This window comes from Castanea sativa, chromosome 12 (assembly GCF_040712315.1).
Source record: "Castanea sativa cultivar Marrone di Chiusa Pesio chromosome 12, ASM4071231v1".
NCBI lineage: Eukaryota > Viridiplantae > Streptophyta > Magnoliopsida > Fagales > Fagaceae > Castanea > Castanea sativa.
In genome coordinates, this window is record NC_134024.1 from 16,373,153 (window position 1) to 16,397,336 (window position 24,184).

Genomic DNA, 24,184 nt, shown 5'->3' on the forward strand with positions numbered 1-24,184 from the left:
ATTCTTCTCTTTTTTTCTTTTTTTCTTTTCTCATGTAGTGCCAATTGCAAACATTAAAGTGGAGAAAAGGAAAACCTTAAAGCTAATATGATGGATGAAAATTTGTAGAATATTTTGGCAGTAAAGTTTTCCTTGTTTCATTTGAAAAGTGGGTCTCATTATGGATTTAATTAATGGAATTCATTCATATGAGAGGAGGAAGTATGCATTCATTGTACTTCTAGTATTTTTCTCTAATAAATGCCAGTATTGCAATACTCATTTATCTCTCATGTATGCTAGAAACTAATGTACAACAAGATATATAAGAGTACAAAGACGTTGAATGATCCATCAAAGGAAAAAAAAAAAACATATTGCTTTAAAAAGAAAGTAATACACAACAAGATATATAAGAATACAGAGAGGTTATCATTGTCGCAAAAGACATATTGCTTATGTACATTCACTCCAATTCGGTTTTTTTTTTTTTTTTTTTGTGTGTGGTACATTTCAGTCCACTTTGCTCCAATTCAGCCCATTTAGGTGCATTTACTTAAAAATTGAAAAATACAGGTTTTGGTTAAAAGTGCTTATTCTAAACTTAAATTTATTAAAAAAATAAATGCCAAACTCGTTTCAGATTCTATTAAATTTGAGCAATTTAATCCCAAATTTGTTCCACATATGTTTAATGAATCCAAATTCGTTTCAAACCCATATATTTATTTATTTTATTTTGCTCAAAGGAGACAACATTACTTATTCTTAAATTCTAAAACACTATTAGATCATATTCAACTTTTAAAGCCACTATATTTAGTCCTGAGGCTTGACATACATTGAACAATATTAATCTATAAATATTTTTGTGGAACATTTGGTGATTATGTCTACCAATTTCTATCACCATTAGTACCATTTAAACCATCTAATAATATTAATATTCCAAAAGAACATTCAAATTATACTACAAGACTGCAAGAAAGATAAATAAATGGTGGATAAAATCTAGGATAAAGTTTAGCTATAAAATTAGTTGTAGCCTATGGCTACAACCGTACTCAATAAAATAAATATTACTACATATTTTGAAAATCTAATCGTTGAATTACATGTTCTTTATACTCTTAGTACACATGTCAAATTTTGTGTCAATTAGATATTATTTAATATATGATCTATAAGCTTATATTTTAAACTACAAAAACTTGCAATTTAAAAAATTTATTGATGACATAGTTATTAATTAATTTTCTAGAAATTTCGCAAGTATGAAAGATATAAAAAGAAGATATAATTTGTCTGGTTTGCGTTGGATTGACATTGCTTCCGAGATGGCAGGATCTCCTTGTGAGTGGCTTGGTTGTGCTGGGGATGTGAGGCTAAGGTCACCGGCTGGACTTCTCGGAGAGGATGGTAGGTTGAAAACCTCAAAATCGTCTTCGGAGTCTAAGACATAAACTATTTCCTCCTCTTCTTTGATAATAGGTTGGGAGGAGGTAGCTTCACCGATTGTGTATTAAAGTGAAGGGGCTACTTTGGGAATGCCTTCTGAGATAGGATTGGTGGTGAGAGTGCCTTCTGGGATAGAATCGGGGATGAGAAAACCCAGAACGACAACACTTATCCGATGCAGGCGGGGGGTCCTTGGTTTTTATAACGCACTTCGATGCTTGGAAGCTCTTGGATATGGGGGTGTAGCTGAGGATTAGATGTGCCGCTCTAAGCTGACCGTCATTGTGGACGAACACTTTGGCCTTCAATATCTCGTCTAAACTCGGCTGGTTGACAAGATTGAAGCTTGAAATAGCAGCGTGTTTATCTGCAAAACCATCAAGAGAAACAAAAAAAAAAATCATTAACAAAAAATAGCGACAATCAAAGGAAAACTTATGTATAGACACGAATAAAAGAAAAAGAAAAGGGGATGATTTTGAAATAATCAACCTAGACCTAGAGCCCCACTTGGTTTCCCCTCTCTCGTCGGGTAGGGGAGGCCACCATGCCACTCTCCTGATACGATCAAGAAGTCCTTGTTGAGGCCTTTGTTAGAATCGAAGAGGCATTGGACAAGCCTAACCTCGGGAAACCTAGACTTTAGGTAGTATCCCTACCCTTTTAGGTGATGGAGGTTATAGATCCAATTGACATCATGGTGGGTAAACCCTAAACCCATTCTTTCATTAAGGGCATCTACGCAACCTAAAATTCTAAACATATTTAGGGCACACTGGGTGGGAGCTAATTTATGAGCCCTAAGGTAATCCCTAGTGACCTTGCCCATAGGGATTCTCATCCCTCCTTCTATGAAGGCAATCATCGGGATTACTACTTCTCCCTCCTGCCTTTTCTCGTGCCATTCCCTTTCCTTACAATACTTAATGGAAACTCCTGGCGTGATCCTATACAGAGCTTCTATTCCCTCTTCTGAGTCTACCAAACAAGAGAATATACCCATTCCTAAGAGAGGTTTGGAGGTACTAAGAAGAGCCGAGGAGAAAAAGACTCAAAGAAACAAAAAGTAAATGAAAAAATAAGTGAAAAGATTTATGAAGACTTACACGAAAAAGAAAACTCTCCTCGGACTGGCTCTTAGTAATTGTGAGGGCACGTGTAGATTAGGTAAGTTTGCAGGTTCGTTGTATGAGTGCTAAAGTGAGAGGAATGATTAATTTGAACAGTATTTATATCAAATGAAAGTTACAAGCTGAAAAATTCCCGCCCGAGTTCCAGCAAAATTCTCAACCGTTGGATCTGCATCACGCCGTAGAACGTGGGGAACATGGAGCCGTAAAAATTTAATGAAGACAAGTCTCGTGTGTCGAAGCGTCAGGAGCGTGCCTTGGGCAGTTAAAAAGGCACCTGCGCAGTTAGAGATGATGTATGACAAGCACGGAGTAATTATAGTGACATCAAAATCCTCCTTTCTTCCCGAGGAGCCAGAAAGAAGAATCTCGAGGGGCTATTTGTAGGGGTGATAGGTCCAAGAGTGATAGGTCCAGAGTACATATCTATGCATATACTAGGCCAGAGGCCCAATCTGAGGACATTAAGTAGTCCGAGGACGGGTAAAAATTTTCTTAAGAATCCATGTTGGAAAATAAAAAGGTAAAGTCTGGTCATGATCATCTAAGAAGGTGTTCCGAGGAGGAGTACTTCCTCGGCTGAGCAAAGCCGAGGTTTGAAGGTGTAGTCTGCCACCCAGAAGTAACGTTCTAGGAGATCCTGTAGGTATGGATATACATCGTGAGAGCACAGGACAAGGAAATGCTATGAAATATCTAAAGGAAAGCTGCTACCACCGCATTGAATGCTCTGCAGCTAACTCTTTGGCCACATTAATGAAGAAGTGATGCCTGACCAGCAATATTCAGCTTTACAGTTAATTCCAAAGGCTTCAGGAAGGTGTTGATGGGACAAGTATCCAAACCAACAATCTGATCCATACGTGGAGGGTAGAGAAAGGAGGAAGGATGGTATAAAAGAGAGAGGAGACCCTCAGGATCGAAGAAGGAGAGAAAAACACTGTAGACTGAAGAATAATATTTGTAAGCTGTCACTAAGTGAGATATATATAGAAGAACCAGCCTCCTCGGATTTAGTCCGATGACGATTTTCCTTATATAAAATTGCTTCATCTTTATTCTATGGTCATCTTCGCCCACTACAATTGATATACAAATTCATTAGAACCTAAATTTCAAACCCACTCTCTATAAATTCATTGTATTAGGCTCTTTAGGCCTATTCCCTTCCTCTTTTGGGCTTAGGTACAAATTGTGCCCCCTACATATACCATTACCAATGAAGTATCACTTAAAATTTAACCAATGAATCTATAAAAAAATAAATAATAAATAAAAGTTTTGGGAGTCAAAAACACTTGGAAGCTCAATGAAAATCCTAAGGTTCTAATTGTCACAATTAATTTGTTAAACAAAAAGGTAATTCACAACGGGAAGATTGAACATGCAAGATTAATGATTGAAATGAAATACTTCTAGTTCTAGTATGTAACTACACCTATGCTGAGATTACAAGCAAGCATTCATAAGCAATAACACTCTTAAGACTTTAACACTCTCTCCTAATTTTTTTCAATCCCCCACTTAGTAAGTGGGAAGAGGTTATTTATATCCTCAAATCATCCTTCTTCTAAATGAATTATCCAACTGGATGTTAGCAAATCATTTGTCCCATTAGGTGTTTCCTGCTTCAATTTCATGATGAAAATGGACTTTTGGGGTGTCAAACACTGTTTAGGTTTGTCATTCATCATTAAATGCAGCATACATCAGGTAGAAACACCTAATTATTGCGGAAGTAACTATTTTTTAGATTGTGTGCTACTTTCCCTAGCTCATCAGTTGTATTGCTGGGTAATTCCTCCCTCGGTGGTTTTCAAGGTCAAGAATCTTCAAGTGAAACTTTTCTACGACTCAGCAGGTTTTGCCATCTTTGCTCGGGTATATGGATCCAAACTGACTGGGTCTTTCCTTTTATTCTCATCACGAGAACCTTCCATGGATTGTGGATCGAGCCCAATACCTCGAGCCATTATCCAAGCCCAACATCTTTGACCTACCTCGGGCGTTATTTGGGCCCAACATCTTTGGCCTATTTTACTCCTCGATGGAGGGGGGTCATCCTCCAAAGATAAAAGGGGAAAAAAAAAAATACTAAAGCCACAAACTTTTTTTTACAAAGTGCTAATGTGGTAAATGATTATTATCATTATTTTTTTAGAATACTAAGCCTTTTAGTGCACACACACGGGGAGTGAGGATAAGGTTTAAAAAAAACTGAAAGTAGTCTATATCCAAAAGAACCTAACTCCTGTGTTGAACGATTATTAATAAGTGAAACGGTAATGCTAGCGGTGAGTCCAAATAAAAGCTAATACAAATTTGTCACAACAACGGTTAGTAAAAATGTTGTAAAATAATTTGCATTTGTACCATTACTTAAAAAAAATTATGAAAATTATCGAACAAATACAATTTGAAAAGTGCTATGGCCAAAATATTTTTACAACATTTTCACAATAAAATCATAAGTGGTAAATTGCAATTGGTTCTAATTTAAGCTTATCACTAAAATTACATTTTTGCCAAGTAATAAGAACTTGTAACAATCTTATACTTAAAATTTATTGGGAAAATATTGTGTACATGTTATTTCTCCTATTCTTTACCTTAAATGCAAATTAACAAGCTAGGACCTTCTCCTTTTTTAACCTTTGCATATTTACACCACCGCATGGTGTTATGGTCACTCTACAAATATAAATATTTGTGAAAGTGTAGGACAAAGTTTGAGTTTAAGTCTCCACGATAGAATTTCACGTACATCTAAGTTAAAATTAGAATTTCTATATTGCGTATAAAAATAAAAATAAATACCTTTACATATTTACCCACTTTATTAGAATTTATTACTACAGAGTCCACTCGATTCGTGCTGGGATTCCATTACACACAGACACCTCGAGATTTGCTATTTTACACTTGTCACTCAGTTCCAGCTTCCACCGCCTCCTCTCGCCTCATCAAAAATCCAAAAAACGAAAATGGCTTCTTCGCTTTCTCTTCTCCCAAGCTTTTTCACTCTCAGTTTTGGGAATACAAAGAAATTCTAGGGTTTTAAGAGTTTCAATTCTCAATTCTCTCAACCATGAAGCTCAATTTCAGTGGGTCCCATTCCCAGACCCACACTATTGCTGGGCTTTTCTTGCTCCTCTTGCCGCTTCTCCTCCCCAACCTGTTCGGCCCACTGGGCCGTGCCTCTCCTTCCATGTTCTCTGTAATTTCGCTGTGATTTAGTTTATATGATTTCTAACGAAGAATTTATTTTTGGTTTTGGAGAAAAATTGTTGTAGGAATTGAAATATTTCTAACATATAAAGCTAAACTTTGAGTTATTGAATTGCAGGAATGGAATGCTCCAAAACCTAGACACATGACTTTACTGCGCGGAGCTTTACAGCGACAAACTGTGAGTAGGTGTTAACTTTACTTAACTAAGCACTTCTTACTTGGGTCCCACATAATTTCATAACTTGTTGAGCTGGCAAATTGTGGTTGGTGTAATGTTACGTTTATAATGGCACATCACTGACATGACTTTATATATATATATATATAACATGCCACATCAATAGTTGTGAAAAAAAAAAAAAAAACTTGTAAAATTTGTCACTTTGTTTTTTTTTGCTTTTAATTTTTTATTAGTAATGCTAGGGACTGTGAATTATGTTTTTTCCATAACTGACGTGACAAATTGTAACCGGAGCAATGTCATTTTCATATGAACATGGGTTTCAGTAATGACAACCATTTTTACTGTATACATATCACGACATGAAACCTCAATAGTTGTGAAAGTAGTATTAAATTTTTGTGTCAGACTTATTTTTTTTAGTCTTTTTATTAGTAATGCTAGGGACACTAATTCTTACGATGTTTTTCATAATTGTTGACGTGACAAGTTGTGATCAAAGCAATACCACTTTCTCACGGATCCATTATTAATACTATCAATCACAACATGCCACCTCAATAGTTATGAAAAAATTTGTCTAAACTTTTTTTTTTTTTTTAATTTTTTGTTCCCTCTAAGGTTTCTCTTCTTCTTCTTGTTGTTGTTTCAGTCAGTTCAACAGCAGAGCAGACTCTGGTCTCCCTTGGCTAACCAAGGATGGAAGCCGTGTGCCGAGACTACAAAAGTACCATGTGAGTGCCGAAATTAGAGCATATAATGGTTTGTTTACTAGTTCTTGTATTTGAGATGGAAGTGTTGGGTAGGTAATCTTGGAGATAATGTGATTTCAATATTTGTGGTGACAAGAAGGTTTTCTTACATTGAGTATGATTTTAGGTAGGATAGAATGTCGGAAAAGAATACATGTGGCCAATCTTGATTAGTTTGTCAAGGATCCATAGCTGACTCCAATGTTTTGGTACTAAGGCTTGTTATTGTCTTTGAGAATGTTTTCTTGTGTTAGCTCACACATTTAATGTCATGTGGCAGTGCCGGAAAAATCTAGGGGTTATATCCAGGTGTTCCTTGATGGAGGATTGAACCAGCAGAAGATGGGGGTAAGTGACCAAGAATATGCTGTGAAAATGCATTTGGGAGAGAATAGGAAAGAAAATTTATACACTAAATGTTATTTGTTGTAGCAACTGTAGCTAACAGTTTGCGTGTATAGTATATTTCTATTTAACTTCAGAGTTTTCCTTGTTTCTTTGAAGATATGTGATGCAGTTGCTGTTGCTAAAATTTTGAATGCAACCCTGGTTATTCCACATCTAGAGGTGAATCCTGTATGGCAAGATTCAAGGTAGTTTATACTTGTTACATTACCTGCATTTTATTTTTATTTTTAATCAGAAAATACGTTATTTATAAAATCTGTGTATGATTTGGCAGTTCATTCACAGAAATATTTGATGTTGATCATTTTATTGATGTACTGCGTGATGAAGTTTCTATAGTGAAAGATCTACCTAGTGAATATTCTTGGAGCACAAGGGAGTATTATGGTACAGGCATTCGAGCTACTAGAATCAAAACAGCGCCTGTTCATGCTACAGCTAACTGGTATCTGGAAAATGCCTTGCCTGTATTGGAGAGGTTAGTGAATAACTAGATCTTATTTTTTGGGCTGAAGAATTCTTGCTAGATACTTTGGACTAAATCCTTTTTTCGTTGTTGATGATTTTATGATCAGTTGATTCTATGTTGCTCTTGTCCATTAGAGTCCTTTCTTTTTTTGCAGTTAGTTTGGATTTCTGGTTGTTAGGTGTTTGGCAAATCAGAAAATTAGAAAGGAAAGAATAAGAAAAACAGAGAAAGGAAAGGGAAACTGAATTGGGAATTGAAAGTTACTTCGAGGGTAACTACCTCCAAGCTGATTCGCCAAAACTAACAACTAACTAACCAATTACAACCCACTGCTCTATAACTAACTAACTGTCACACTAACTGCACTCACAGCTCACTTAGCACAATCAGTCACACTCACTTCCAATGCTATTCAATTAGCTACACCATACTACAATTATGTCCAGGTCCTTAACACTGGTATTGTTTGGGGACTTAGTAGTCTCTAGGGTAGGCATTTGACTGTCACTTCTTTTTCTATTGGTCAATGATAGATGTGATTTTTAAAGAAACATGGAAAGCATCTTTGCAATGGAGAGGTGGTCGCAATAGGGGGACGACATGAAAGATCTAAGTTTCTGGGAATGTTGTTTTGAAAAACAAGCTACTCAGATAAGATGTGTAGAGTAGTCACACTGAAGTAGTGAATTATGATAAACATGAAGTGTTCCTTTCTTATCCTGTGGAGCCACCTGTTTCTTAATATAGTTAATGATTTGGAATCTTAATGCCAAAATTTGATGATATAATGGTTATCTAGTAGCATTTAGCCAAATTTTACTTATCAAAGAGAAGGGAACAAAAATCTTATGAATGTTCAAAATATATCTATTGTTTACATAGAAAGATTTTTTTTTTTTTTGATAAGTTACATAGAAAGTTTTTCACTGATGCAGTTATGGAATTGCTGCTATTGCTCCATTCTCTCATCGATTGACCTTTGAAAACCTGCCTGAAAACCTTCAGCGTCTACGTTGTAAAGTCAACTTTCAAGCACTAGCTTTTGTTCCGCATATCAGAGCATTGGGAGACACCCTTGTTAATCGCCTCCGTTCCTCTCCCAACAAAAACCAAGCAGCACAGATTAAGTACCTACTGCTGGGAAGAGATCAGATTGGGAAACCGAACACTGGGAAATTTGTTGTATTACATCTTCGCTTTGATAAGGTATATACTTGTCTGCTCTTATAAAGGACCATTTATGGTTTTTTTTTTTTTTTTTTAAATAATTTTATGGACCAATATCTTAAGGTGATACTTGGGGCTTCCCTTATTTTGTTTCGTAGAAATCTTAATGCTTCTCCTGTGGATCATAAATACCATGTATTATAAAAGGCTAGTGCTGGAGCAGGTTTACCAATGAAAGTTTCTGGGATAGATATTTAGATTTTATGGCGTATCTCTTATATACTTACCTTCTATACAGTATGTGCCCCCTCGCACTTCTAACGGATTATATACTTTTCAAAAGAAAGTATTTAGCTTTTAGTCTTGGGAAGTGGCAGTAGATCCAATTCCAATAATAACCCCCAGAATGGATTCCTAACAACAGCCATCTTTCTATGACCATCTCACATGACTATTTTAGCATTACATGAATATGTTATAATTTTTTGGGGCAGGGTAAAAGAATAACCTTTTTACTTGTTATTCAGTTTAAGGAATTAGGTAATTCCTGGTGTTCTTAATGCTGACTTGTCCTCATGCAGGATATGGCTGCTCATTCAGCTTGTGATTTTGGTGGGGGTAAAGCCGAGAAACTGGCTCTTGCAAAATACCGGCAGGTGCTTTGGCAAGGAAGGGTCCTAAACTCTCAGTTCACTGATGAGGAGTTGCGGAATCAGGGACGTTGCCCATTGACTCCAGAAGAGATTGGATTGCTGCTAGCAGCATTGGGCTTTGACAATAATACCCGCCTTTATCTTGCTTCCCACAAGGTTTTTCATGACTTTTTCATTGAGTGCAATCATTTGACAACTAAGTGGTTTATATGTCTGTTAGAGATTTCTCATTCAATAGTGGTAACAGGTGATTTTTATTTTTATTTTAAAAATCAGGTTTATGGTGGAGAGGCAAGGATCTCAACTTTGCGCAAATTATTTCCACTAATGGAAGATAAGAAGAGCCTTGCCTCTGTAGAGGAAAGGGACAAGGTTGAAGGCAAAGCTTCTTTATTAGCAGCAGTTGACTATTATGTGAGCATGCAGAGCAACATCTTCATTTCTGCTTCTCCTGGCAATATGCATAATGCTTTGGTAAGTATCTCCAAAATTTTTTGTGAAATTGCCTTCACAAAGTCTGTAGTAAGACAAGATTATCAAAATCATCAAATCATGACTTGCTGGTTGGCCGCATGTCATGGTAGGACCAATACGATAAAGGGTTATTTGTAATGGCACAAAAGCCTGTTATATGTTATAAAATAAATGTAAAGTTACCTATATAGTTAAGCATGTCATATAATTTAGGATGGTAAAGTGTAATTTCATATATATATAGTTACAAACTTACAATATTTCTTGTTCTATGAAATTGAAACATTTAATTCTTCTGTCCACATATCAAAATTCTGGATCAAATGAAATTTTACTTTTATCAACAGGTGGGACATCGAGCTTACATGAACTTGAAGACTATAAGACCAAACATGGCACTCTTGGGCCAGCTCTTCCTGAATAAAAGCATGGAATGGTCAGAGTTCCAACGGGCAGTTCTTGAAGGACATAAAAATAGACAAGGGCAGATCAGGTTAAGAAAGGAGAAGCAATCCATATATACTTATCCTGCTCCTGATTGCATGTGTCAAGCTTAATTGAATCCAATCTCACAGATTTTGATTCGATTTTCTGTGTTATGATTACCAAGCACTTTTATCTGTTTGCGGCCTGTGTATCAAAAATATTTGTGATATCGGTTTTCTCATTATGTATAGACGTGGATTTCACTTGAGCTTATACTATTTAAGGTATCACCTCTCCTTGCCAGTCAATAAACTGAGTGTTCTCTCTCTCTCTCTCTCTCTCTGTGTGAACCAATCTTCCATCTTTTCTGCTTATGCTGCGAAATCGAAAGACACGAACATACATAAAAGGGAATGTATGAGGTGCAAATTTGTTACATAAAGAAGTTAGGCTTCTTGATTCAATTGAATATTGTTGCCAATGGGCTCAACTAACACTTTTATTTCCCATAATAATAAGCTAGAGATTGAGGCGCATGTGTAACTTATCTGTATAATATTTAAAACTACACATTATCTATATAATATAATATTTAAAACTTGAAACATAACATCTATGGTTGCTATGCTCCTGTTAAACCATATTAGTGCTGCATTTAGGTCTATCCGGGCCACTTTGGTCCATTTGGCCTATTTTAGTCCATTGCTGTCCACTTCGGTCTAATTGGTCCACTTTGGACAAGGCCTTAATTTTTTTTTTTGGGAGGAAACACTAGGCCTTACATTGATTTTTTTTGTAAGTTGCATTTTAAATTTTGGGCTGAAAAGTATGAAATTTTATTTTATTTGGGCAATATTCTATACAAACAAAATAGGCATTAGTAATTAGAGACAAGGAGCCTAATAATGCAATAAAATTAATAAGACTAAAATGCAAAACTGACCTTCTAACTTTCTTGAGATTTCATTTCAGTCCTCTAACTTTACTTTCATTCATTTCAGTCCTCTAAGTTTCAGATTTATTCAATTAAAGCCTTTCCGTTAACTTTTGTTAAATTTTTTGAAAAAAAAAATCTGAAAAATATTTTTCAATCATTAATTGAGCTTTTTTAATTTTACAAATTTGAAGAAAAATTTATAAATTTGAAAAATTAACCACAACATATAGGAAAAGTGGATAGAAAAGCCTTAATGGAATAAACTTGAAAGTTAGAGGACTGAAATGAACAAAAACAAAATTAGAGGACTGAAATGAAATCTGAAGAAATTTAGATGGTCAATTTTGCATTTTACCCAAATAATAAATATTCTCAAGACTACTTTAAAATTCAAGTTTCAATAATATAGACACTATACTTATATTTGGAAAGAAAAAAAATGCTACAATTCTAAATTTATATAGTATTTAAACTTAATGTAACATGTGTTCCATGGAATGTACATTTTTTTTAAAAAAAAAAATCTTGGATTTGGGGGTGTACATTTAAAAAAAAAAAAAAAAAATCTTGGATATGTTCAAATTAGCCAATCAATCATGGCTTATAAAAAAAAAAATCTATTTAATAACATTTTCTCCATTTATAAAAACAATATTATAATCATATAATTTAAATCTTTTTATAAAATATATACATGCATTTTTTTTGGTTAAAAAAAATGGTTAGGGGAGCGACTAGTGTGGCTCCCTAATCGCTCCCACGAAGGACCCCATACTTCCAGTCAGTTAAGTTAACCGTTTAGGATAAAGATGATGATAGAAAGAGCACCTACACACAATATGAGATATAAGTATATTACATTTTCCTCATAGAATGAGTTTGCAACTAATAAATAATAATAAAATTAATACATAAATATGAGGTACAGTTGTACGTTATCCATGGATTGCTCCGGAGACTATGCAAGTAATTCCTCTACAAGGACAGTACTAAAGCCCTCTTGACGAATTGCAATATAAGACTTGCAAAAACACTTTCAATGATGAAAAACAGTACGTACACTATTTTACGAGTATTCAATCTACAGCAATGGCAAATCTTCATGTCTGCAACTGATAATTGCCCCATCCTTTACCCTACTGAACCACCACAGAATGTGCCTAATTGACTTGAAAATTATTTACAATCATGCATCATGTAATGCAGCTTTTAAAAACTCAGCCGCATACACTTGTACAACTTGAATCAATAGGAGCATAGATGATCACATCAGCAATTATCACCTTTCTGATGCAGCTAATCACTTTGTGGTCCACTAGGAAATGCTGTACTTTGACCGTCTTTCTTATCCTTGCTAACGAGAGGATGTTCACTCCCATTCCTGCAAGCAGTCAATTCTTTTGACTCAGCAAGCGAAGGAGATGGAGCCACTTCTTCCTCAATTGGAAGCGTTCGTTTTGACCCCTCCAAAGCCACACCAAGAACAATATTCTCATCTAAGGGAGGCCTTGCAATTGATGGCGATGAAGTAGCCCTCCCACCATCTTGCTTTGCTTGTGAAGTGGCTGAAGAAATATCCATTTTCTCACTGCCAGCTTCCTGGGAGGTAGCTAATGATTTCTCAGCCATCGATTCAAGTGGGTTTGCATCTTTGGAATTCAATTCTGTTGTCTCCTTCCCTGCATCTCCTCTGTTTTCACTCTTGAACTGCAGCATTTCAGAGTTGTTTTGGACCAAACTTTTAGTCACTGGATTCCCAGTTTGGGTGTCAGATGTCTGCATTGCTGAAGCCTTGAAGTTTGAGCTTCCATCTGAGGCTGATATTGCCTGAGACTTATGATCTGTTTTGGGGTCAAGACTTGATACTGATCCAGCCTTGGTATCTGCTTTAGAGTCAGGTGTTGACTCTGCTTCAAACTTGCCATTGTTTTCACCATTATGTGTGGGACGAGCTGAAGTCTTACTTTTATCATCACTACTGATTCTATAAGAGGGTGGTTCAATGAGTAGGAAGGGACGGTTAGTAGCTGCTCTTGAACGACTAAATATTGTGTCAGCAAATGGAATATTTTCCAAGTCAGCGTCACTATATATTTTCTGAACTGTGCGGATGGGTGTGGCAAGCCGAGCTCTATGATGACTGATAACTCTGAGAAGATCCAAGATTACCGCTTCCTGTTTAATTGCATTAATTAATCATTAATGAGGTCAATTTCATGCTAATGACAAAATACAGCATGGTAAATTACTAGAAAAAATATTCCTGCTAATTGAGTTTAGAGATATAATCAAAAAACCAAAATGAGAGGTTTAAAAATATTCCCATACAATTTTCCAGCTAGAATTCTGGAGATATAATCATAATTATTACATTACTTTGCACAAGATGCACCACAATTGCATGAAGCATGTAGTAAGTCATACCTTGACACAGAGGTACTCTTCAAAATGAGAGGATTTCACAAAGCAAGAAACCAAAATCTGCAACAACATTGCCCAATGGATAGGTGTTAACACTTGCAATAAAACCAAGTCATTATTAACCATCCACTCAAAGAAAGGTACTATAGCAGAGTGTATATCTTCTGATTATATAACCGGGATAGAAGCAAGAAAAAGATGAACTCAAATCGTGGGGAAGAGGGCCCACCGGATGCTATATAGGATATAAACCTTTTTTAAAACTTTGTAAGCTAAAAAAAGTTATCTTAGAGCAACTGAATCAGCGGTTGTAAAATCGTGTATAATACAAAAAGTGCATCATTTTGCACATTTTAACCAAAAAAATGACCACATCAATCCATGTAAAAGTGTATAAATATGCACAACTACTATAGTAACCGTGCATGTAAATGCCCACATCAGTCCATGTAAAAATGTGTAAATATGCAAAACTACTACAGTAACCGTGCATATATGCACGGTTACTGTAGCTTTTCTATTTAATATTTAGTATTTTATTCTCTCTCCTCTCAGTACCTCTGACTCTCACCTCTCTCTTTTTCTCATTTCCTCTCTCACCTCACTCTCACCGATCAACTCTCTCACATGCCATCAGATCAATTCTCTCATTTCATCATATCACCTCACTCTTGCCAACCCACGCAGCCAACTCAAGCCCCATCGCCGATCTGTTATGGATCAGATCAACTCTCTCAGATCATGGTTGCTGGTTTTCTCTTGATCGCCGATTAGGTTGTGGTGGGCTATTTCTCTTGATCGTCGATTTGTTCTTTGGGTTTTTTCTGGGTTTTTGGTTGAGCTTGAGGCTGCCATGATAGTGATTGCGGGTGTGGGTTGATGGTATCGGTGATTGCAGGTGTGGGTCGGTGGGTTGTGTGGGTTCCGATTAGGTTGTGGTGGGCTATTTCTGGTGATCGCCGATCTGTTCTTTGGGTTTTTCTTTACTGGTTTTTTTTTTTTTTTTGTTGGATGCTGATGTCGATCTTGTTGCTCAGTGGGAGGCCGAAGGCTGGGTTGATGATGGTGGTTGTGGGGGTTGTGTTGAGAGATGACAATGTTAAAAGAAATGAATATTTTATTGAATAAATGTGTAGAATAGATAAACTAATGTGAGAGTTTTGTAAAAGTGAATGTGTAAAATAAAAAAAGTAGGTTTTTTCTTGCAAAATAGATGGAAATTTTGCACTAACTGATGCTAATGCTCTTACATGAAGCAATTGCATGGATGTTTACTGGCCTGTCAGCAAACACTAATTTCAAAGGTGGAATGTAACTCTCAAGGAGTTTAAACGATTAAATTGAAACTTAAGTCGAACTCGTTGACACAATTAAAACACTTCATTCTCATAATGTGTTTTTTAAGTCTTCTTTCTACTAGCCATGAAATTTATAATTATTAAAAAAAAAAAAAAAAAAAAAAAAAAAAAAAAAAAAAAAAAACAACCTGTGAATACATCATTGAAACGTTCTCAAGAAATGAAAAATCACATGATAAAAAACTTTAAAAAAATTTATTGCTTAAAAGAAATTTAAAAAACAAAAACAAAAACTAAACTAAATGGTCAAGACAAGGCCCTTACCATAAGAGCCTGATTTTCTGGATTGATGCTTTCCAGGAAAACTCTTCTGTGCAACTTTTGCTGCTCTACTTGTGGATTTTTGGCCAAAACCTTACGCATATCAGCTACAATAATCTGCACACAGAAAAGAGACGACCAAGTTGCTCATAACAGGTGATAGAACCAACAGAAAGTCCCTAGTTACACAAGTATAATGGCACAGGTAAACCAAGATTGCTTCTAACATTGATCTTATTGACATCCAAGTGACTGATGGCTAGATAGTTCTTGATGCGCCAATGCGTCTTCTGGCTAAGGTTCCTCACAACATTAACAGTGAACTTGTGGTTTGGAATGTGAACTGCTTCACGATCATCACCTCTTATAATTGTTGGAGACCACCAGCCCACATGCTGTAAAAATAGTTGGAAAAATAAAATATATATTTATTTATAGGTTAAATAAAATAGAAGAAAATGCTGTAAATTGTGAATGAGTTATTCATTTTACAAAAGGAATCAACTTTAAAGTTCTACTAATGCTTTGGTGGTGGCAATCAGAGGACAGCTATGCATGTTATATATATATATATATATATATATATATATATATATATATATATATATGCCGCTCATGCAAACTCCCTTTCTTAGAGAATTTAGTAAAAAGACAGTTAATACAAACCTCAACTGTGCCAGAAACTTCATAGCCTTCAATCTTTGTTTGAATCCATTCATTTACAACAAATGGCCGTGTTGCATGAATCATTACACTTGAAAGGAAATTGGTAAATATCTGAACCCATAAAGAATATGAATTAAGTTTTGTTTTAAATGATGTTTATCTTGACAACAAAAGGCTTAAGGAAAACATTGACTGGTAGCAATTTTTGAACATATATACAAGGATGATGCAGGGCACGCTACAAACATAAAAACTGCAGTGACTTCAATAGACTATGTGAAAAGAAAATGTGGTAGTACCTCACGGCCAGCAAGGGTAAGCAATACTGTACCAAGACCACCAGCAGTTAGCCACTTTTGGGTAGAGAAACCTAACAACTCCATGAACAAAGAAACAGCAGCAACCCAAACTGCAGTATAAACAGCTTTCCCGGCAAAATTGAAGCCCATCTGCCAAAGAAAGAATCAAATATTATAAAATGAGACTTTGTTTTTGCTCTCAAATTATTCTCTCAAAAGAGCTAAATCATTTCCTGACCACTTGAACCAAAAAATAAAAAATAAAATCAGACAAAATAAGTAAAAAGTAAAATGTTGTGGAGTATGCCATGATGCTTTCTCAGAAAGGCTAAAAGGTGTAATAGATGAGATACTATGTAACAAATGTGTCTTTTAAATATGCATTTGTTGGTTACTAGCCTATGTGATTCCTAATTTCACTGCACATTTTTCTCCATACGTTCACTTTCCCAAAATAATTATTGCAGCAAACCAATATGCATCAAGGAAACAAGATAAGGAAATGAAGAAATTCACACGATGAAAAATTAACAGAAGCATACATTTCTTGCATCACTGGATTCATTTGTCTCCATAAAGAATTTTTGTGCTTGTTGAATCAAGCTGCAAAGGAAAAGATAATGTCCAAATAGAATCATAATTTAAACCACACAACAGACGCGACATATGGAATAACTGAATAATCAGCAGAAAAGATCAACCACAATGACAATAGATCAAAGCGATTATAAACAATGATAACAGATCAAAGTAGAATATTCTAGAAAACCAGTGAATCTCCACACACACAGAGAGGCGTGCATTAAGAGACACCATAGCACCACACTCACCTTGAAAAACAATAGGCAAATGCTAGCACCGTCGATAGTGATCGTACAAAATTCAGAAGTCGTTGTTTAACAGCCTGGCTAGCTTCTGAAGGTAGGACTACAGGATCCAATGCTCTGAAACAAGAAGGCTGTAATTAGTACAGATAGAGTGAATGCATATTGATGCTCTGGAAAGACAGTTTAACTCAAATTACTTGCAAAATATTCATGCACCTGCAGATGAGTATTGCTCCAGTCCATAGCAGCAAAGGCTGAAGATAAGAAGTCGTAACATAGTGCGTGCTACTTTTCTTCCAGCTACTATCAGTTCTCTGCAGCAAATTGTCATAAAGGAGAGAATTAATCCATTAAGGGATTTGGCCACCGTTTAAGAAAAAGCATGATAGAAGGAAAGTAGAATAAATACATCAAGAAATACAATCCTGCCCAGACGCATGAGTGGTCCAAGACCCCAAGCAGCAAAAGCAATGATACCAACTGCTGGAATTAATTTATGTATATGAGGGTTTCCACGTAAAACATCATATGACCTGCAAGATAAATTAGGAAATTGTAGAGGAAAAAAAAAAGTTCAAGACCATGGAAAAAATGCGGTTAATTTTTAGCAACACAGGACAGGAACATTGCCCTTTCTAAAGTGGAGAAAGGAGTTTTGGGGGGGGGGAGACTATAGCATAATGATTGGTTTAAAGTGATAAGAAAATTTTCTGATTGAAACATCTTTTTCCTGAATATTTAGTAAGAATTCTTTCCATAAGGCCAAATTATATGGAAGAGCCAAATGGTTTAGAAATGAGAAAACAATTCAAAACCTCTTTTTCCCCCACTGAGCGGTAATGTAAGGCCAATAGAATCATCAGTCTCTCAAATATATCAAAACACACACACACCCACCTAGCTACCTGAAAACTCCCAAAATAGAAAGTAAAGGTACAAAAAACTCAGAAGTGATCCCATTTAGTACCATACTCAGATATGTTCACTATGTTACTGATGCAAGTGTAGGTAGGATGTCAACCTAGGCCATAAATGGAGCTCTTACTCGCATATTAGACAACAATTTTGTGAACTTAAACAATGTATTTAATGCCCTTTATATAATCCCCATTCACCCAGTCCAAACGGAGGGAGGAGCTAGAAGGAGGAGAGAGAGAGAGATTGAACCCCAAAACTAATTGAGCTCCTTAATTAAACAATTAACAAGCTACAAAAGGAATACCCCAAAAGTAAGTGCATGAAGCTACAACATGATAAGCAACATCATAGGATGCTGATCCACTTAAAGAGTCACAATGACATTCACGAGATGCTATTAAATCACAACCTTTCCATGATTCCAGTGAAAGTAGATTCACCAACAGACAATCACAAAATGCAGGTAATTCTAATATTCTGAGAGTAAAAATAATATTAGGAACTACATTAGCATGTTACCTGAGCTATGAAAAAGAAAGAAAGAAAAAAACTGATAAAATAAAAACACCAAAAATTGATATACCTTGTCAAAACCACAGTTGCAGATTTCAGAAGAGGAATCTCATTTCCTCCACCAGGTACTAGAACAGAACGGCAGAAGAAAACATTACATCTGGAGGATACAGGACATATTGGACCTCGCACATTGCTCAAAAGATGGAGACTCCAGGCATCCTGTCGCTGACATCAACAGACAGAATTTTCCATAGGTACAGATTCTATAAAAATGAGAACTTTTTAATTTCATCTCACACAAAGACATGCTTGCACTTGCAGGCTTCGTCCACTATACTATAAGCATGGACCTGTTGAGATCTTTCTTTTTTCTTTTTTTTTTTGGAGGAACGGACCTGTTGAGATCTTAGCATGCAGAATAAAGAACAGATAACTACAACACTAAACCACACACAAGAATGCAAAGACAAATAACAAGCATTTGAGAAAGGACTAAATAAGTCACATGACCAACTTAACCGTCATGTGATTTAATACACATTGATGGTCTTTTGAACTGCCATGTAATGGGTTGAAGAATATTCTTCCAATCCAATTTGGAGGAAAATGCTGTCCTTTGAGAAACAACGTTGAAAGCAACATAAGTAAACTTGCAGTCATGCACAAAACAACAAAAAAGTCGCTTGAAATTCTGAATCCACAGAAACCATACCAAACCATTTGATGAAAGATTGGTGCTAAGTAAGTTTAATCGACCCTTTCCCGTCACACCCTGTGATCAAAAAAAAAAAAAAAAACAAAAACAAAAGCCTGGCATTGTAGTCCCGGAAAAAGAAATTCTTAAGCCCGAGTAAACACATTAATAGGATAATAATCACGTACTGCGTGTTGGTTACTACATCTATGACCACCATATATCCCCAATTCACGGGACAATCGGATAGAACCAGCAGCAGGTGCCATTATTGGATCAAGGTGTAATTTGTGCAAATGCCACTAGTAACAAAATATCATTATGCAGTCCAGACTCTAAAATCAAGTTATATAGCACCTGCCAATGTAAAGAATTCAAAATTCAGTGCAAGGAAAAGCAAATACAAGAAATGGCCCAAACACAAAAAAAAATTTAAAAAAAATTTAAAAAAAATTCCATCTAAATAGTAGTACTGTTTGGTTTCTTTAACTCATTTAAATGTACCAATATTTAAATACTAGTACTGTTTGGTTCCTTTTAGCTCATTTAATAGTACTATATGACTTAATTAAGTATAATTTTCCTTTTTAATTTTTAATTTTTTGTAAAAAAATGATTACTGTATAGGGTTTGTTTAGGTATTTTGGGAGTCTAAAAACGCATTTTTAAAATCCAAAACTCCGTGTTTTTTCACAACACCAACTGTACACAGTTTTTTTACAAACGCTAATTTTAAACCCAAAATATCGTTTTAAAACCGCTTATCCAAACACACCCATAATATGATACCAATATTCAATTTTCTTTTTCTTTTTTTTAGCTTCCCAAAGAAAATAGTAAATTGATTTAGTACCTAAACCAAAAAACCTAGATCTCAAAGAATCTAATAATTTACACTTCCCAGTCCTGTTAATAAACTTCATACTATTGAACTTAAATTAACAGCAAAAGCTAAAAATAAATAAATTATCAGATTATTATACCAGACATACCAGACTAACTTCAAATTCACGTAACCGAGAAAATTTTCCAGCAACGAGAGATATCCAAAAACTTTCCTGAGAAACAAACACAAAGAACAAAAAAACACACAAAGTCCGAGCAATTTCGAAGAAACAAAAGGCAAAATAGACTAGATACTACCGAGAGAATACAATTCAACAGTTTGCGTGACGCTAAAATACGCCGGTGGGTAAAAGTTCAGGAAGGACACGTGTACCAATGGAATTGCGAGGTTTGGATGTGTTAAGCCTATTAGGTGGGACCGGATAGTTACTAGTGATGAATTTATGTGGCGCCCGACTGGAGATAAAGACTATTTGAGTTGCGTGCGGTTTTTTTTTTTTTTTTATTATATAATTTTTAAAATATGGTTTTCGCTGCCGCCAACGTGACAGTTTGGTAGGTGATATTTCATTGTTTCTAGTTTGGGTGTGTACTGATTGTGGAGCTATCATGCGGTTTGGGTTATCAAATAAAAAATTTATGTTTAAATTGAATTCGAAATTCTTAATTTTATCCTCGGTTCACCTAAAATTAAAGGATAATGGAATTTGAATTTGTAGGGTCAATGGGCCCAAGAATATGTGTTGAGCTAGAGGCCTAATCCAAAGACACTGCTGAGGGGGCTCATAACAATCAATGACTCTAGCCACGTCCATGATGGCAGCAGTAGAAGACCCCTCGTGTGAGGGGATAAAGGAAGTTGTTATAGATGACGACCTTGAAAGATTCTTTCAGGTGGGAGCTCAGTTGCCTCCTCTGGAAAGGGAGGAGCTGATTATGCTCTTAAGGAAAAATATTGACGTATTCGCATGGAATGCTTATAAAGCCCCTGGGGTAGATGATCCGAGCTTCATTTGTCATCATCTAAACGTCAATTCGACTGCGATGCTGAGGAAACAGCCACCTTGGTGTTCATCTAGAGAGCATTCTGAAGCCATCAAGGAAGAGGTAATCAAGCTCAAGAAGGCTGGTGCGATAAAAAAAGTTTTCTACCCTGAATGGTTAGCTCATACGGTGGTAGCGAAGAAGAAGAATGGGAAGTGGAGAGTATGTGTAGACTTTACAGATTTGAACAGGGCTTGTCCCAAGGATTCTTTCCCCATGCCACGTATAGATCAACTGGTAGATGCTACTGTTGGGTACCCTCGGATGAGTTTTTTGGATGCTTTTCAAGGCTATCACCAGATACCTTTGGCTGTGGATGATCAGGAGAAGACAGCCTTTATCACTCCCACAGGGAATCATCATTATAAGGTAATGCCTTTTAGTTTGAAGAACGCAGGAGCCACCTATCAGAGGATGATGGCCCGGATGTTTGAGCCTCAATTAGGAAAGACTATTGAAGTATATGTAGACGACATGGTGGTGAAGAGTAAGGTGGTGTCCATGCATGTGGAAGACTTAAATGACACCTTTCAGACGCTGAGGAAATATAAGTTATGCCTTAATGCTTCTAAGTGTTCTTTTGGTGTAGGATCAGATAAATTTCTAGGTTACATGGTAACCTATCGTGGAATTGAAGTTAATTCAGCGCAGGTCAAGGCAATTAACAGTTTATAGCCACCTCGGAATCCTAAAAATGTTCAGAAGTTGATAGGGATGACTACTGCCCTCAACCGGTTTATCTCTCAGTACGCAAACAGATGCAGGCCTTTCTTCCAATTATTGAATAAGTGAAAGGGATTTGAATGGACTGAAGAGTGTGCTTTAGCCTTTCAGCAACTTAAAGAATACCTTTCATGACCACCTATTATGTCTCGGCCAGAAGTGGATGAAGTCCTATTTGCATACATTGCTGTGGCTAACCATGTTGCTAGTCTAGTTCTGATACGGGTTGACAATGGTGTATAGAGGCCAGTTTACTATGTGAACAAATCCCTACATAAGGCTGAGGTGCATTATTTACCGTTGGAAAAAGTGATCTTAGCAGTGATGCATGCTACACGTAAGTTTCCCCATTACTTTCAATCTCATATAGTTGTTGTTTTAATTTAACTTCCTCTTAGGTCTATACTTCGAAGTGCTGACTACACGGGAAGGATTGCCAAATGGGGTACTATTTTGGGGGCTTTTGATGTCAAGTATATGCCTCACACCTCTATGAAGGGCCAAGTCCTTGTTGATTTGGTGGCAGAAATTGCTGAGCCCTCGTTAGAAGAGAATGTTAAGAGGTTTGACATGGATGAAAAATCAGTTAGCATGATTTCGCGCAAGGAACCTTTGATATGGAAAGTGTACGTTGATGGAGCAACGAATCAAAGAGGATCTGGAATGGGGCTAGTTTTGGTATCTCCTAAGGGAATTACTTTTGTGAAGTCCTTAAGATTGGGATTCTCGGCCACCAACAATGAGGCTGAGTATGAAGCTTTACTGGTTGGAATGACTATAGTTCAGAAGATGGGTGGAAAAACAGTGCAAATGTTCTCAGACTCTCGATTGGTGGTAGGCCAAGTGGAAGGAGAATTAGAGTCCAGAGATCCGAGAATGCAAGAGTCTCTGACTCAAGTGAGATTTTTACAGTCAAAATTTGAATCCTTTGCTTTGGTACGGATTCCTAGGAGCCAAAATACCCATGCAGACTCCTTAGCCACCCTCGGAACGTCCTCGGTTCAAGGTCTTCCTCAGGTCATCCTCATTGAAGACCTGGGTAAACCTACTGGGACAAATGGTGACACCATCTGAATTCATCAAATTAGGGTCGGACTTAGCTAGATGGATCCTATAGTGTTATTCCTTAAGGATGATATTTTGCCCGAGGAGAAGTCTGAGGCAGATAATATACGCAGAAAAGCACCTCGGTTTTGGCTATCCGAGAAACAAAAATTGTACAAATGCTCTTTTTCTGGGCCATATTTGTTATGTGTACATCCTGAATCAACGGAAGTACATCTGGAAGAGTTACATGAGGGAATTTATGGAAGTCATACGGGAGCAAGGTCTTTATCTCATAGAGCTCTTACTTAAGGGTATTGGTGGCCAAATATGCAGAGAGAAGCACAAGATTAAGCGAGGAAGTGTGGCCAATGTCAGAGGTTTGCTCCCAACATCCATCAACTAGGGGGCGTCCTAAATCCTCTACCTAGCCCTTGGCCTTTTGCACAGTCGGGCTTGGATATTGTAAGGCCTTTTCCAAAGGCAGTGGGAAATAGGAGATGGTTGCTCGTTGGCACAAATTATTTTACTAAGTGGGTTGAAGCTGAACTATTGTCAAATATCAGGGATTTGGATGAAAAAAGATTTATCTGGAAAAACATTATCACCAAGATTGGAATTCCTCATACTCTTATTTCAGATAATGGTTTGCAATTTGATAGTATGGCCTTCAGAAGATATTGTTGTGATCTGGGCATTACGAATAGATATTCCATCCCAACTTATCTGCAAGGGAAAGGGCAGGCCGAGGCTATCAACAAGGTTATAGTCAATGGGCTCAAGAAAAGACTACATGATGCCAAGGGAAGGTGGGTGGAAGAACTGTCACATGTTTTATGGACGTATCAAACTACACCTCGAAGGTTTACTGGAGAGACGTCATTCTCTATGACTTATGGAGCCGAGGCTGTAATCCCTCTAGAAATCGGGTTTTCAACATTAAGGACGAGCTCTTTCATCCCTAGCAATAATGACGGTTTATTGGAAAAGAGCTTAGATTTAGTTGAAGAGCGACAAGAAAACGTCATGGTTCAGCTAGCTTATTATTAGCACAAGCTCAAACAGGGGTATGATTCCCATGTAAAGCTAAGGCCACTTGCACTTGGCGATTTGGTATTGAAGAAGGTTTTAGGCATTACGAAGAACTTAGCATGGGGAAAATTGGGACTTAACTGGGAAGGACCTTATCACATCACTTCGATAGTTGGAATATGGGCATATTATCTTGAAGATCTAGAAGAAAATGTTGTACCACGTCTCTGGAATGTAAATAACCTACGAAGGTATTATTATTAATGAAAG

At 36.5% G+C, this 24,184-nt stretch overlaps 3 protein-coding genes across 4 annotated transcripts; 2 read left to right on the forward strand and 1 right to left on the reverse strand.

The window, feature by feature from the left end:
* The first annotated feature begins 5,444 nt into the window (after nt 1–5,444).
* Nucleotides 5,445–10,640, forward strand: LOC142618612 (O-fucosyltransferase 31-like). Its single transcript, XM_075791556.1, has 10 exons — nt 5,445–5,784; nt 5,914–5,976; nt 6,632–6,713; nt 7,012–7,079; nt 7,236–7,324; nt 7,414–7,617; nt 8,544–8,814; nt 9,357–9,584; nt 9,705–9,902; nt 10,250–10,640. The coding sequence occupies exons 1-10, from the start codon at nt 5,656–5,658 to the stop codon at nt 10,457–10,459; spliced, it is 1,542 nt and encodes a 513-aa protein (XP_075647671.1). The 5' UTR covers nt 5,445–5,655; the 3' UTR covers nt 10,460–10,640.
* A 1,467-nt stretch (nt 10,641–12,107) lies between these two features.
* Nucleotides 12,108–20,381, reverse strand: LOC142619653 (mechanosensitive ion channel protein 3, chloroplastic). Of its 2 annotated transcripts, none has more exons than XM_075792859.1 (14): nt 20,218–20,381; nt 19,414–19,582; nt 19,244–19,303; nt 18,599–18,750; nt 17,507–17,630; nt 17,314–17,411; nt 17,101–17,214; nt 16,813–16,873; nt 16,271–16,420; nt 15,972–16,082; nt 15,533–15,700; nt 15,309–15,422; nt 13,690–13,746; nt 12,108–13,440 (listed from the first exon to the last, which is right to left on the reverse strand). In XM_075792859.1, exons 2-14 carry the CDS (start codon nt 19,492–19,494, stop codon nt 12,562–12,564), a joined length of 2,169 nt encoding a protein of 722 aa, XP_075648974.1. In that variant the 5' UTR covers nt 19,495–19,582; nt 20,218–20,381; the 3' UTR covers nt 12,108–12,561. The 2 variants fall into 2 exon arrangements, with proteins under 2 accessions (XP_075648974.1, XP_075648973.1); XM_075792858.1 differs by having other exon boundaries at nt 18,599–18,756; nt 20,218–20,356.
* A 2,751-nt stretch (nt 20,382–23,132) lies between these two features.
* LOC142620260 (uncharacterized) lies at nt 23,133–23,932 on the forward strand. The gene is made up of 2 exons (XM_075793659.1): nt 23,133–23,262; nt 23,523–23,932. The coding sequence occupies exons 1-2, from the start codon at nt 23,133–23,135 to the stop codon at nt 23,930–23,932; spliced, it is 540 nt and encodes a 179-aa protein (XP_075649774.1).
* The last annotated feature ends 252 nt before the right edge of the window (nt 23,933–24,184 follow it).